The sequence below is a fragment of the Chrysochloris asiatica genome, unplaced genomic scaffold (genome assembly GCF_000296735.1).
Source record: "Chrysochloris asiatica unplaced genomic scaffold, ChrAsi1.0 scaffold00043, whole genome shotgun sequence".
In the NCBI taxonomy this organism is placed as follows: domain Eukaryota; kingdom Metazoa; phylum Chordata; class Mammalia; order Afrosoricida; family Chrysochloridae; genus Chrysochloris; species Chrysochloris asiatica.
The window spans coordinates 14,097,803-14,113,932 of NW_006408561.1; the positions used below are offsets into that span (position 1 = coordinate 14,097,803).

The 16,130-nt window shown below is 39.4% G+C and overlaps 1 protein-coding gene and 1 pseudogene across 1 annotated transcript in view; one reads left to right on the forward strand and one right to left on the reverse strand.

Annotated features, from left to right (window-relative positions):
• WDR49 (WD repeat domain 49) overlaps window positions 1-7,810 on the reverse strand; it is a 259,423-nt gene extending 251,613 nt beyond the window's left edge. Inside the window, exon 1 of the mRNA XM_006861854.1 lies at window positions 7,646-7,810. Within this exon, the coding sequence (XP_006861916.1) occupies window positions 7,646-7,810 (165 nt within the window). The remainder of the gene's footprint in view (window positions 1-7,645) is intronic.
• A 445-nt stretch (window positions 7,811-8,255) lies between these two features.
• Window positions 8,256-15,880, forward strand: LOC102831206 (annotated as a pseudogene).
• The last annotated feature ends 250 nt before the right edge of the window (window positions 15,881-16,130 follow it).

Here is a 16,130-nt window from a genome sequence, read left to right on the forward strand (position 1 = left end):
CATACCTCTGTACTAGTTCTAGCCAAATTCAAGGTTAAAACTTTTGTTCAACAAAAACACTATTAATGAACCCCTCTGATTAACTTTTATAAATACCTTTTACAGAAGCACACAAAGAAACTGGAAAAGGTATGAACTTGACAAAAAATTCAGCCTAAAGACAGAGTAGCATTTTGGAACACACATTTTTCATTTGTCTTAATGTACAACTTTACTTCCTTGTTGGCATAATTTGCTAACATCACCCATGATTCTAGCAAGTCAGACAAAAACTACCAAAGAACTCCTCTGTCATTTCCAATTGTGCCAGTTTCCAATACAGAGGTATTGGATTTATCTTCATGTTATTACCTTAATGCTGAGGAGCGGGGGACCTTCAGCTTCACTGATTTTCTGCTGCCTTCAAAGATAGGTTTTTTGATTCCACTAAGGGAATTGAGGCGAGAAATGCTCCGACATGCTGCCTTTGTTTAGAGAGTGATAAACTGGCTGAGGCAGCTGAAAGCATTTTGTACTATATAATAGAGCTACAGATTAAGTTTTACTTGTTTATGTGTTCTGAAGCCTCTATGGGGATGCCTTTAGAAAGGAAATAATAATAATAATAAAGCAACGACTTATTCTTACCTTTTCCTTTTATTCTTCAATCCTTTCTCTTCATTGATTTTATTGTAGAAGTTGTTGATTGGTTGCTGATTATGCATTAGCTCCAAGTTACCAAGGTACAGAACTGTGCTATTAACATGCTCATTTTGTTAATGAAGTCTTTATCCTATTAGATTGCTGTTCTGTAGTGCAACATCCTACAGAGAGTTTGCCTTGTGACCTTGGGAATCATGTCACATGATGGGTTGGGAAGCTGATCATCTACTCTGGAGCCCTGGTTCTGCCCCATGAAGAAATTCAATTAAATATTATTGAGTCTTATTCTCCTTATGTGTAAAAAGGGAAATGAAATGTCTGCCTTGCCTACCTTGCTGGTGAGAGAATCAAATAACATGGTGCCTACAGAAATGCTTTATGAAATCTTACCACACTTAAAAGGTGTCATATTTTTATTCATCATTTTTATCTCCACTGATTTCCAGAGTTTCAGTTCCATTACAACAGAAGGTATATAGGCAATAGAACCATTAAAGTAAAGATAGAAGAAAAAGATTCACATAATGAAAATAGCAGATAATTGCCCCAGAAAAGAATAGTTGTATCAATTGAATACTATATTTAGCTTTGAATTTCCTAATAGCTAAAACCAAACTGGCACTCTGGGTTAACACACTAGACTACAAGGTAGGTTTGAACTGCAATTCCATCGGTTCAAGCTGCTCCTTGGAAACCCTACACAGGGCCTCTATGAGTCGGAACTGACTCAACTCCACTTAACAACAATAACAAGACAAAACACAATTAGTCACATGGCTCGCCTTAATTTACCAAATTAAGCATTCTTGCTCAGTAGGTGAGATGAAAGATTTCCTAACACTAAGGTCTAAAGGATTTATGGGTAAGATTGTGATTCTAAACGCACCACTGCTCTACACTTTGCAACTTCTAATGAAGATGTTGTTGTTGTTGTTAAGTGCCGTTGAGTCGGTTCTGACCCATAGCGACCCTTTACAGGGTTTCCGAGGGTGTAAATCTTTACGGGAGTAGAAAGCCTCATCTTTCTCCCGCGGAGCGGCTGATAGTTTCGAACCGCTGACCTTAAGGTTCGCAGTCCGATTTGTAACCACTACGCTACCAGAGCTCCTTTCTAATGAAGATATATGTGGCCATATGCCAAAATTTTAGTTAAAGAAAGTAAGCCTGACTCATGAAAATCTTGCCCCCACATGCTCTCCTACTGCAGGGCATCATGGAAGGTAGAAGATGGAAGGAGACTAGGTACATGAATCACTTCTTGGAGCTGCCCACCAAGTGGAAAACCTACTATCTACTTTATGTGAGCAAAAAAAAAAATCTTCTATCATATTTGAGCTATTATATATATTTATACTCTTAGCCACCCTTTAAAAATTAAAAGATTTTCTAATATGGAATATTTATCAGATAATATACAGAGTTTTTAAACTATTGGTTTTATCAAAGAAAAAATTAAGTATCTTCATGAATTATCTCATATTTTATCAGAGATAAGCAAAATCTAAAGTTTCTGAGGCTGGGGAATGAAAACAAGATGGATCATTTTATTGATGTGGTTAGGACGGGGGTACCTGTGTAGATAGGGAAGAAGCAATAGATATGGATATTTCTGAAACATAGGACATGTCTAGGCAGGTACCTGTCCATTGAAGTATCTTATAAGTGAAGATACAATGGTCAGTGAGAGGTCTGAGAGAAGACTGGGTCCTTATGTACTGAGAGGAAGCTTGCTAACTGGGAAAGAAGGACAAATGCAAGAAAGGTAGAAAGGGGAGTTATAGAATACAGACTTTCATATTCCTAGTTTGGTGTGGAGTACAGGTACAGTGCTGTAGTACAAGCACTGGACAGCAAGTTCTGTTTGAACCTCAGCCGCTCCTTGTAAACCCTATACAGGGTCACTATGAGTCAGAATTGGCTCGACTGCGTTTAACAACAACAGCCAAGTCTGCCTGTCAGAATAGCTTAGCCCTCAGTTTTATCCTGTTGGAGCAAGGAACATTGGACGTGTTCTAGAATTTGCATTTAAGTTGTGTTGGGAATTTTATGAAGAAAATTAAGTGAAAAGTGATCATGAATTCTATAGCTGCTGTGGTGCTGTAGGATCAGCACTGGACGGTGAACCATAAGGTCCTCGGTTCAAGAGTACCAGCTGCTCCTCTGAAACTCTGTACAGGGTCACTATGAGTTGTAACACTTGACAGCACTTAACAACAACAACAATTATTTCATTATTCCTCAAGCACAGTTCTAACCTGCAAAAATGTCACCTGAACTTCTCAGGTCTGTTGAGATTAAATTAGCACAAGTGCATCATGTTTAAATTTAATTCACTGGCCATTCTCCCTCCCCCTCAAGAAAGGTTTATTCTGGAACCATCACAGGACAGTCTCTGGCAGACTTCCTGCTAGGATTTTTACTACTCCTTTCTTAAAATTAAACTATTTCAGTTCTTCAGACTCTGACCATAAACACTTCATATTTTATTATACTTAGAAGATTTCATTTTTATGTCTAGCTGAATCTAAAGATTTGATTGGACAGGCAAATGGTAGAATAGAGTGGGAACAGTAAGACCAGCCTGGGTCCATGACCTAAGACACTGCCCACAGATCCTTTAGGAGGTAACATAGATGCAGTTACTGGTAGAGACACCTCAGGACACAGCCCAGAGAGTCCAGTGCAGTGAGGCAAACTGGCTGAAGAGGATCCAGGATGAAGTGCAAAATGTCCTGGCAAGCAGAGGCCAACAATAAATAACTCAAAAAAACAGGAAATATTCACTTTTACATAGCCAGACTCTTGGAAGTAACTCAATGCACATTGAGCTACCCTAGGGGCCTTCTCAAAATTCTATTTCCTTTGAATTTCCCTATTCACCATCCCTATGAAATTAGCAAACCAAAGTAACTCTTCATCACACATTAGCTGAATTTTGAAGTTACTAAGAAAATGTAAAATAGGATCAGCATAAAAATAATACTAATATCCAGAGACCATGTCATTTCTCTAAGCATTGCAGTTGTTGTAGAGGAACAACTATTTTACAATTCTGCGAATAATGTTTCACATACAATTCCATTCCCTTCCTGCTCACATAGGTTCACCAGCACTTGAAACAAAAGGAAATCTACATGTTATTTTTCTAGTCCTTCTACCCAGTAACTTCTTTGTTCAAAAGGGGATTAGGACATCAGTTAAAAACTTTCACAGGCTAACCATATGAAATTTTGGGATGATTTTGTTTGGCTCCTCTATGTTGATTTATTTATTTATTTGTAATTCTGATAGCCACCACTTCCTACCACAAATAAAAGAAATATTGAAATATAGTAGCAAGCATCATTGGAAGCTTCATTTTTTTTTAAGATGTTTGAATTACAATCAATAGAATGTTAGGGAAAAAAAAAAAGGAATTCTAGAGGTGGAAGTTTAACCTTTACATAACAAATGTAAGTAATGCCAAAATTTAATTGAAAACTTACTCTGTGCCAAGGACTCTATCTACTGCTTTCCAGATAATTCCTCACTTAATCTTTTTAACAATTTGATGAGAAAGATACTATTATCCCAGTATTTGTTGTTGTTATTGTTAAGTGTTGCTGAGTCAGTTCTGATTCATAATGCCTCTCTATAGGGTTATAGGGTTTCCAAGGAGCAGCTGGTAGGTTTGAACTGCTGACCTTGTGGTTCACAGTCCAGTGCTGATCCTACAGCACCACACCAGGAGTCCATTCCAGTGTTAGGAATAAGGAAACTGTGTACAATGTCACGCTCTAAGTGGCAAAATTGGGACCTTTATCCAGGAACTCTGATAGTCTTTTTTATACATTAAGTGATTCTGGCTCTCTCATACCATCACATAATGAAAGAAAGTAATACTGCCTTTATTGCTGAATGTTATGGCTAAGCTGTATACAGTATGCAATTTTTCATTCAGAAATATGTGCAAAGCATTCATGATACAATTCAAAGACTGAACTTCCTATTATTTAATTGTTTCTATGACAAACCCTATACAGAGTCACTATGGGTCAGAACTGACTTGACAGCACTTAACAACAACAACAACATCACTATTTAAGATGATGGATGCCACCTAATACCTGACAAGTCTTCAACTTCAAATAGGTAATCTTTATAAAAAGAAAACATAAAAGATAAACACATCTGGTGCCAGAATTTTGGCATTTCCAAGAGTATGTATTTAGTGATTGGGCCACAAATCACTACCTACACAGTCTGTGTTGCAGAACAGCTGCTGAGGGTTATTTTTCCCCTTTCAGCAATTTACACCTGTGGCCTGTGGGCCCAACACACAGCTAGATGAACTGGACTCCATTTGAACCACCTAGTGTATCATTCTTCTCTTGGTGTCCACCTGTGTTTACAAATTATTATGTTTGGAAAAAAATGGCTCAGGGGACTGATTTTTAGTGTTAGTTGCACATTTGCCATTGGATTGTGCAGTTTTGTGTTTGTTGAGTCTGTTGGAAATAGAAACTTCATTTTCTTGAACATACACCTGAAAAGTACAACTTATTGTTAAAAACTCATTAGAATCTCCATGTTCATGCAGACTCTGAATTGCAATCTCTTCTCCCCTTTGGGCTATCAATGCCTGTTTATCCAAATTGAAATTTCAAAATAAGTGGTCCTAGTCTTTGAAATGTTCAAAGTTAAAAAGTAAAAACACTGAGGTTGAATGGTCCAGTTTCACTGGAGTGCACTCCAGACTAATGTGAGTAGTTTGAAGAACACACCCACCAACCCACCCCCATCTTCTATTGCAGTTCTACTCTCTCATACATCTACTTTATGATGTGGACTCCCTGAGAAGTTCTAGCATTTCAATTCTTTGTGCATCTAGAATCAGGTCAAAACTGCCACACTTCTCATAATTCCAGAGTCAAAACTGTCATAATCTGCTACTAGAATTTTTTGAATGTCCTCAAGCTGTCAAAATGTTTGCTATTTCTATCAAAATATGCCAAACTTATTTGGGACACTGGGCATAAACAGCACTGAAATCATTCAGACAAATGGGATTGGATGAATAGCAAATAAATACATGAAGATTAAAATGAAAAAGTGTTGGACAGTACATGTTTGCTACTAAATAGAGTAGATCATATTATTTTAAAAAGTTGATGTTACTGAGACATGAATTTATCACTGCAATAGATTCTAGTTTGTTATACAACACTGGGAATAGCAGTAGCTAACAACTCTTTTTTAGAATGCTAAACTACAAGCCAGTGGAATTATCATATTGCAGCATGTTTTATTAATTTTCCAAGTGTGTTACAAAATATTATATGTCTCTTTCAAATCAGTGCTGATATTCCCAAGCACCACCATAGTAGTTTCTGAAGTCCTTCAAGCGCACTTCTTCCAACACCCATGTGAGACCAAAAATCATTTGATGTTTCCCATTCATCATGCATAGCTGCAGAATTCCAAGTTCATTACCTAAGATCGACGAAAGGCTAGTGTTCGTAGTTACCTTCCTAAGGTTTTAATGTTTTTTAATAGAATTAAAAAGAAAACCTCTAATTTTGTTTTTATTGACATTGCTCCAATATTTATAAAAAAGAGGGGGCGACTGGTCCCTCACATAGGATCTTGAGATAATGAAGGACAGAAATCAGTTTTGGAAAGGGTGTGCCTCTGAGGGTGGGCTGGGAGGGAATTTTTACAAGCTGAATATGCATATTTACCATGGGTTCTACTGCCTATGAAGAGAGACCTGGTGATCTACTTTCAAAAGTTCAGCCAACAAAAACCTATAGATCACAACCATCTGATCCATGGTAAGATTTGCAACCAACCAAACATGGGGATGGTGCAATAGCTGGGTTCCTATGACGTAATAGCCAACTCCACTGTACTAACAACCCTACTTTAGAAAGTTGCTTTAGAGATGCACTTTCCCCACACACAAACATAACTTTAGGTTTCCCCAAAATATGTTGATTGCTAAGAAAAATACCGATGAAGAATAAATTCATACTCCATATTAGTAATGATGGAGTTCTGGTGTGGTGCTGCAGGATAAGCACTGAACTGCTAACTGCAAGATCAATGTTTCAAACCCACCAGTCACTCCTTGGAAACCCTATGAATCAGAATTGACTATGAATCACAATTGTTGTTGTTGTTGCTAAGTGCCATTGAGTCAGTTCTGACCCATAAGGACCCTGTATAGCGTTTCTGAGGAGCAGCTGGTGAGCTTGATAAGGTCAACTGACCTTACATACAGAACTTGGCATTAACCCACAGCACCACACAAGGACTCCCAGGACTCAGTGAGAGTAGTCACTATGAATCAAAATCTCAACTCGATGGTATTTAACAGCAACAATACTAGGAGCTCTGGTAGCGTAGTGGTTACGAATCGGGCTGCGAACCTTAAGGCCAGCAGTTCGAAACTACCAGCCGCTTCAGGGGAGAAAGATGAGGCGTTCTGCTCCCGTAAAGATTTACAGCCTCGGAAACCCTGTACAGGGTCGCTATGGGTCGGAACCGACTCAATGGTACTTAACAACAACAACAACAATACTAGTGATACTCAAGAGCTGCAATTTCAAATTGAATACTGCAATTTGGTCCCATGTACTGCGGAATAAAGTTACCATGCACATGGCTACATCCAGGCCTGAACTTTGCTTTTTAATTCCGTTTTAGTTATTAAAACCAAAACCAAACCCACTGTTATAGAGTTGAATGTGACTCATAACCACTCTATAGAGGATTTCAGAGACTATAAATCTTTAAGGGAGCAAACAGCTTCATCCTTCAATGATCCTCTGAGCGGCTGTGAGTTTGAGCCACCAATCTTTCAGTTAGCAGTCCAGTGTTTATCCCATAGTGTCACTAGGTCTCCTTTGTTTTAACCATTATACATGCAATTAAACAAAACAAACAAACTTAAAGTCTCTCTCCGTTTCTCCTACTCTTGTTTCATAAACAGCTCTCTCTGGTAAATAATATTAGCACTTACCTCAAAAGCACTCTGTATTTTGACAAAGTCTTCCACACTGAGCTGGTTTTCAAGCAAGGCCCATCCATAGTCTCCGTCCTCAGTGGCACCTTCTGCTCTCTGAAGATTGTTTAGTCCAGGTCGTGACCCCAAAGTTAACTCAGATGTTGCATTCTGGTAACTCATGATCATTTCACCACCTCTCAGCAGCCTTCAGCTATTTCTAAGTGGGTCTTTTTTTTTTCCCCTTCTACAGGTACCTTTGAAAGAAACACAACTCTAAACCATAGAATTGCAAAATGGAAGTGCAAACATTTCAAGGCATACAATTAGGAGGCAAAATATTCAAATCAAGGAGAAAATAAAAGCCCTCATCAACCCCCCACTCAATAATTTCACAGTTTACTTTCAAAATCCAGTAAAATAGTTTAAAGACAACTCCCTGTTTTAAGTTCTGTTTAACCTGGCTTGATTGAAAATGGGTAAAGCTTCCCCCATGTTTACAGTAACTGACACAGAAGGCAATTTCTAATCCTCATTTTAAAAGCATTAGAAAATCAACTTCCCAAACTGTCTTTGGTTAACCTTGTTTTCATTAACATGAGGTGGTTTTAAACTCCATTATCATGAGATGAAGCAGCTGCAAGACTTTCCTCCCAACAGAGTGCTCTCCCCCGAAGGCCACCTTCCCAGCAGTGTGGAGTGTTTGTTTGCTTGATTCTTGTGCGTTTGTATGTTTCCTGGCAACAAAACTAGCCCAACTACAACTTTTCCTTCTCCTTCCTTTCCCCAGCTGAAAGACTGAAGTTTGAATATATAATGTAAAGGTTTAGGTTGGCTTCTTGTGTTTGTTTGTTTTATTTCAAAGGACAATTCAGTCCATTTATTATGTATTAAGCGGCATCACTGTTTTATTTAAAGAAAGCTTTTATACATATATTTTCTATGAATCATGCTATGAATTACAAAATAACTATCCAGAGGAAATAAGTGGCATTGTGGAATTTTATGTTTTCCACACAAAAATATATTTTATTCTTGTTTAATAAGGATGTCTTTGTGATATTCTTCTCTCTTCTGTATATATAATGAGGATGGTTTGTTCAGTTGTTGTTCTTTCTCAGTAATTGAAGACTATACAGTCTTCATTTCACCACCTCTCAGCAGCCTTCAGCTATTTCTAAGTGGGTCTTCCCCCCCCCCCCCTTCTACAGGTACCTTTGAAAGAAACACAACTCTAAACCATAGAATTGCAAAATGGAAGTGCAAACATTTCAAGGCATACAATTAGGAGGCAAAATATTCAAATCAAGGAGTTATGTTACTGTTAGTTGCTGTCTTTGAGTCCACTGTAACTCATGGTGACCCCCTGTGGGCATGGTAGAACTGCTCTGTTGTTGTTATGTGCCGTCGAGTCGGTTCTGACCCATAGCGACCCTGTACAGGGTTTCCGAGGGTGTAAATCTTTACGGGAGTAGAAAGCCTCATCTTTCTCCCGCGGAGCAGCTGGTAGTTTCGAACCGCTGACCTTAAGGTTCGCAGCCCGATTCGTAACCACTACGCTACCAGAACTGCTCTACAGGGTTTTAAAAACTGTGCCTTTTAAACACAGATCACTAAACTTGTCATCTGAGGCACTTCTGGGTGGCTTCGAGCTGCTGGAAATGATTCAATAAAGTTTTCAGCCTATTAAGAGCATGGGATGAAATGTAGTATGATATTAATACGATAAACCTTATAAGAAAATTACAGTGTCATCACGGATTCCACTAATAATAATCATCAAAAGAAGATAGAGAAAGTTAAAAAGTAATTGAGTGTTTTTCATGTACCAGGGACTATACTAAGCACTTTACAGTCCTGGTGTGGCACTGTAGGATGAGCACAGGACTGCTAACCAAAATGTCAGCAGTTCAAATCTACTTGTCACTCCTTGGAAACCCTATATAGGATGACTCTGAGTCAGAACTGACTCAACAGCGTCTAACAGCAACAATCTTGTTTAAACTTCACAACAACTCTATGAGACAGATGCTAAAACTATCGCCATTTTACAAAAAGACAAAGAAAATGCCAAAAAACGACATCATTAGTTAGAGGTGGAATACAGTAGTTGCTATGGAGTCCTGGTGTGGCACTGTGGGCTAACGCGTCATACTGTAACGTTGTTTAAACCACAAGGTCGGTGGTTCAAACTTACCAGCCGCTCCTTGGAAACCCTATACAGAGTCGCTATGGGTCAGAATCAACTGCACTTAACAACAACAACAGTAGCTGCTAGGCTTCAGAGCCAGCACTAGAGCCATTCTCTCAGCCTTATGTTTATTCCTCTAAACTGAAAAGTTGGCACTACACAATCTCTAAGGTCTTCTCCAGCTCCAACATTTTATGAGCTGAGGTTCACAAGAAGCATGATAGTATGCACTGTGTTCCCTACAAAAGAAAGAAGGATCCCACAAGTAAAGAATAAAATAAAATTTCATTCATGCATCTATCCACTCATACATCTGTCCACACATTCTTTGTTCCAAATGCCATTTATTAAAAACCTGGCGAGTATTGAATTGTATCTAGTGCCTACTGTTGAAAGGTTTACAATCTAGTAGAAGTAACAACTGGGACCAACTGCCACATCCAACAACCAGCTATACTCCGTAACCTGCACGGAGAGGTTAAACCCAAGTAGGGTTGATGGGAGATTAGAAATAAAAGAAAGACACAAGACACACGTGAAATAAGAAAAGTTGGACCAGGTGGGATGTAGCACTCTGATGGAGATATTGTAGCACAAACCAAGGCAGCAAGTTTATTATATACACAGCTCAAGGGGAAGTGCTAGGGGCAGGGAGAATAACATCTGGTGTTACTGATGCATGCAGTAAGCGGGACTTTATCAGAAGAATGTAGTTGCTAGGGAAATAGAGATAGGGCAGCTAGATGTTTTTGCAGACTTGAACTGAAGGTCATACAAGGAAAAAACTTTGCAAGTTCCCTGCCCCCGAGGCAGCCCTGCAACTTCCTCAGTGGGGCAAGTTGACCTGGGAGTAGCCCGATTTTCTGGACCACAACTATTCAGTTGCACTCCTTCAGTTAAACTACCCCCAAGTCTGAGACCTTCAGCTCAAATCGCTCCCAACAAGTAACAATCTGTTTAGATCACTGCCAAAAAGGCACTGAGGCATTGGGTGGTCTCCTCCAACTTCACAAGGGGGAAAAGGAGACTCACCGTACTCTGAGGAGATAAGCATGTTCCTTGATGAAACTTCTAATCCAATGGAAGCTTTGAGTATCTGATTCCATAATCAAAGTCCAGTTCATGAAATTGCACTAATTTATACCGGCTCACAATATCAAACATATTTTGCTTCATTCCATCAGGCTTTTGTCAATTCTTCCCCATTCAAGCTGGGTCAAATGGGTTCCACCTGTAAGCATGGGAGTTCACACACACCTCCCTGTCCTTAAACCACTTGGCCTCTTCTCTCTCCCTCAGCCCTAGCCCTGTGGGTTTAATCAGTACCCATAGGCTCAGGAGTTCACACAGCTTTTCAAATTTCAGACTAGTCAGCCCTTCCTCTTGTTTTTTGTCTCTTGTCTTTGTAGACCAGGTCACTGCGTGCCAATGGAACATGTGCAAACTCTTTATTGTTGCCTTTCCCCCAGTTTCACTCAACAAGTGGACTCAGGAATGTCTGCTTACCAGTTTCTTTTACCTTTTGTTCCTACTATGATGGGCACAGACTTTTTCTGTCTTGATGCCTCCAACATTAAATTTCTTGCTCAAAATTCAAAAGCAAAACAGTCTTTTTCTTTTTTCCCTTCAGGTCTTTTTTCCAAAACTACATTTGTTCTCTCAGCACTTCAAAGTAGGGGTAAGTATGTCTTTTCAAGTGCAAATTTTCTAACTATAAAGGTCCTGGGCTTAGGTTTTCTACCAAAGGCTCCATCTCTCAAACTACTGACTCAAAAATAAAAACCTGTTCCTTCCAGACAAATGCAAACTCCACTTTTAGCAAATACAATCAAACATAGCCAGAAAGCAGGTCTACAAGCAGTCTTTAATCATAATTCTCAATATTCATTTCAATCACACATGTATATCTATTTTATAATACTAGGTAGAAAAAAACTATATTCATAGTACAGTCAGATAAACAACAAAATCCTTTCTAAAAAGACATTCAAGTTCAAAATTCCCTTCTCTAACTGTGGAATATCTCTCCATTTATATGCAGATGGCCTTGGGCCTCTGGCAGAGTGGAAACAATAAACCTTGGCCCCCAATCAGCCATCTTATTTAACCACTTGATTGTGCCCCAGGCCACTGCAGAATAAATTTTCTCCCCAAAACTAAGGCATAGCATCTTTAACATCCCTTTCAGCCATTATGTTGTTGTTGTTGTTAGGTGCCATCCAGTCAACATCCGTTCATAGAGACCCTATGCACAACAGAATGAAGCACTGCCTGGTTCCACTCAACCTCACAAACATTGCTGCCATCACTGTGATTTCCTTCCCCAGGAACTGGTCCCTCCTGATAATATATCTGAAGTATGCTCTGGTAGCATAGTGGTTACGAATTGGGCTGCGAACCTTAAGGTCAGTGGTTCGAAACTACCAGCCGCTCCGCAGGAGAAAGATGAGGCTTTCTACTCCCGTAAAGATTTACACCCTCGGAAACCCTGTTCAGGGTCGCTATGGGTTGGAACCGACTCAACGGCACTTAACAACAACAACGAGAGAAGTCTGGCCCTCCTGGCTTCCAAGAAGTGGTTGTACTTCTTGCAACACAAATTTATTTGTTCCTTTGTCAGTCCATGATACTTTTAATATTCTCCTCTAACACCATAACTCAAATGCTTCAATTCTTCTATGGTCTTCCTTAGTCACTGTCCAAATTTCACATGTGTATGAGGTTATTGACAATACCATGGCTTGGGTCAGGTGTAGCTTAGTTCCCACACTGATGTCTTTGCTCTTCAACATTTTAAAGACGTCTTGTGCAGTAAATGTACCTAATGCAATACGACATTTGATTTCTTGCCTGCTGCTTCCATAAATGTTGATTGTTGATCCAAGCAAAATGAAGTCTTTTTGACAACTTCAATCTTTTCTCTATTTATATGGATTTTGTTTGCTGGTCTAGTGGTGAGGATTTTTGTTTTCTTTCCATTGAGGTGCAAACCATATTGAAGGTTGTGATCTTTGATCTTCATCAGTAAATATTTGAAGTCCTCTTCTCTTTGAGCAGAACGTTGTATCATCTGTATATTGCAGGTTGCTAATGAGTCTTCCTCCAAACCTTATGCCATGTTTTTCTTCATAAAATCCAACTTCTCAGATTATTTACTCAGCACACAGATTGAGTAAGTATGGTAAAAGACTAAAACCCTGGAGCACATCTTTCCTAATTTTAAACCAATCGGTGTTCCCTTGTTCTGTCTGAACAACTGCCTCTTAGTCTATGTACAGGTACCTCATGAGTACAATTAAGTGTTCTGGAAAGCTAATTCTCTGCAATGTTGTCTACAGTTTATCATGATCCACATAGTCGAAAGCCTTTGTATTGTCAAAAAAAAACACAGGTAAACATCTGACTGGCATTCTCTGCTTTCAATCAAGATCCAACTGACATCAGCAGTGACGTCCCTCGTTCATGTCCTCTTCTGAATCCAGCTTGAACCTCTGGAAGTTATCTGTCAATGCATGGTTGCAGTCATTTTTGTATTACCTTTAGCCAAATTTTACTTTCCTATGCTATTAATGATATTGTCCTTTGATTTCCACACTGGGTCACCTCTCTTTGGAATAGGCACAAATACAGATCTCTTCCAGTCAGTTGTCTTTTAAATTTGTTGGCATAAATGAGTGAGTGCCTTAAGTGCTTCATCAGTTTGTTGTAAGATTTCAATTTGTATTCCATCTAGTCTCTAATCCTTGTTCTTTGCCAATGTCTTCAATGCACATTAAACATATTCCTTCAGGATCATTGGCACTTGATCATATGCTACCTCTTGAAATGGTTGAACATCAACTATTTTATTTGGTAAAGTGACTGTGTTTTCCTTCCATCATCTCTTGATGCTTTCTGCATCATTCAATATTTTGCCCACATAATCCTTCAGCATTGCAAGTGGAGATATGATTTTTTTTCTTCAGTTTACTGAGCTTGAGAAATGCTGAATGTGTTCTTCCTTTTTTGTTTTGTAACTCCAGGTCTTTGCACATTTCATTGTAATCCTTGACTTTGTCTTCTAGAGCTGACCTTTAATACTTTCTATTAAGCTCTTTACTTCCACATTTGTTTTAGAATCTCTATGCTCTGGTAGCATAGTGGTTATGAGTTGGGCTGTTAATCTCACAGTCAGCAGTTCAAAACTACCAGCCGTTCCGCAAGAGAAAGATGAGGCTTTCTGCTCCTGTAAAGATTTAGAGCCTCAGAAACCCTATACAGGGTCGCTATGAGTCGGAACCGACTCCACGGTACACAACCACCACCACCATGCTGGAGAGCAAGTTTCAAAAGTTCTTATAACATCCATTTTGGTCTTTTCCTTCTTTCTTGTCTTCTTAATGACTTTTAGCTTTCTTCCTGTGTGATGTTCTTAATGTCATCCCACAACTGTTCTGGTCTTTAATTTCGAATGCATCAAATATGTTCTTCAGATGATTTCTAAATTCAGGTGAGATATGTTCAAAGTCATATTTTGGTTCTCATGGACATATGTTAATTTTCTTCAGCTTCAGCCAGAACTTGCATATAAGCAATTGAATGTCTCTTCGACAGTCTGCCCCTGGCCTTGTTTTGGCTGATGATATGGAACTTTTCCACTATCTCTTTCCACAGATAAAGTCAATTTGATTTCTGTGTATTCCATTTAGTGGGGTCCATCTGGTGGTGGTGGTGGTTGTGTGCCGTGAAATCAGTTCCGACTCATAGTGACCCTGCATAGGGTTTCTGAGGCTGTAAATCTTTACAGGAGCAGAAAGCCTCATCTTTCTCCCATGAAAATGCTGGTAGTTTCGAACTGCTGTTGAGATTAGCAGCTCAACTCGTAGCCACTCCACCACCAGTTTAAAAAAGGTATTTGCTGGACATCCTGGCAATCCCCACCCCCAAAAAACAAAACAAAACAAAAACAAAACCAGAGGGAATAGAAGCAAATAACTGTTAAATGATGATGCACAGAGGAGACTATAATTATTGCAATGAAATGATGAATGTAAAACTGATGTTCCTCCATGTAAACCATCACTCAATTCCAGCATTTTGGCTATAGCCAAAGGCATACACTCCCATTACAATTTTCTGGTCAGAGACTATCGTATGGAACTAATTTGAATTCTATGCTGTGTTTGTATAAACCAAGCATTTTGCTTTCCCAAGTAAATGCTGAGAGAGAGACTGGACTTCTCATTTTGATGTACATATTTGCTAGTTTGTTTGGGATCGAAGCTTTTTAATGTTCAGTTTTTATTTTGATCTTTAGGTGCTTTGCTCTGCTTTATATGTTTAAGTGTAGTTTGCATTAAGATAATCATTTGCTCTTAAAAGGTAACACTTGGTGGGAAAAAAGAGTGCAAAAAAGTAAAAACAATTAATCTTTATTCTATTTTTTTTTTTAATTAATTTGCAGCATTGGCGGACATGTGGTGAACAAAGCTGGTGGCGTGATATACCAGCTGGACAATTATGCGCCACCGGCAGAGGCTGCGCAAACATTTAGTTACCCACTTGACCTACTGCACAAATTACATGACAATCGCATCTAGGTAGGTCACGTGGTGCTGGCTATCAATGTGATGGATGTGAACAGGAAGTACACGGACAGCGGGAAAGAGGTGCTGGAGTACCTTGGTAACCCTGCTAATTACCCGGTGTCCATTCAATTCTACGGACACCACATTACCTCCAGTGAGAAGCTCATGCAGGCCTCCATGTACCACTCGCTCTTTGCCATCGGTTCCCAGCTGTCTCAACAGTGCAGCTCTGGCATTGAGACGCTGGAGACAGATACATTCAAAATGCACTGCTTCCAGACATTGACAGGGATCATATTTGTAGTGCTGGCAGATCCTAGACAAGCTGGAATAGATTCTCTTCTTGGAAAGATTTATGATATTTACTCAGACTATGCCCTCAAGTATCCATTCTACTCCCTGGAAATGCCCATCAGGTGTGAGCTGTTTGACCAGAATCTGCAGCTAGCCCTCAAAGTAGCAGAAAAGCCTAGAACTTTTGGACCTGGATCATAGACTAAACCTACATTGTTGTTGTTGTTGTTGTTAAGTGCCGTTGAGTCGGTTCCGACCCATAGCGACCCTGTACAGGGTTTCTGAGGGTGTAAATCTTTACGGGAGTAGAAAGCCTCATCTTTCTCCAGCGGAGCGGCTGGTAGTTTCAAACCGCTGACCTTAAGGTTCGCAGCCCAATTCGTAACCACTACGCTACCAGAGCTCCATTAGACCCCAAAATTCTGAGAGTCTGTTATTGCCACTTCACTGG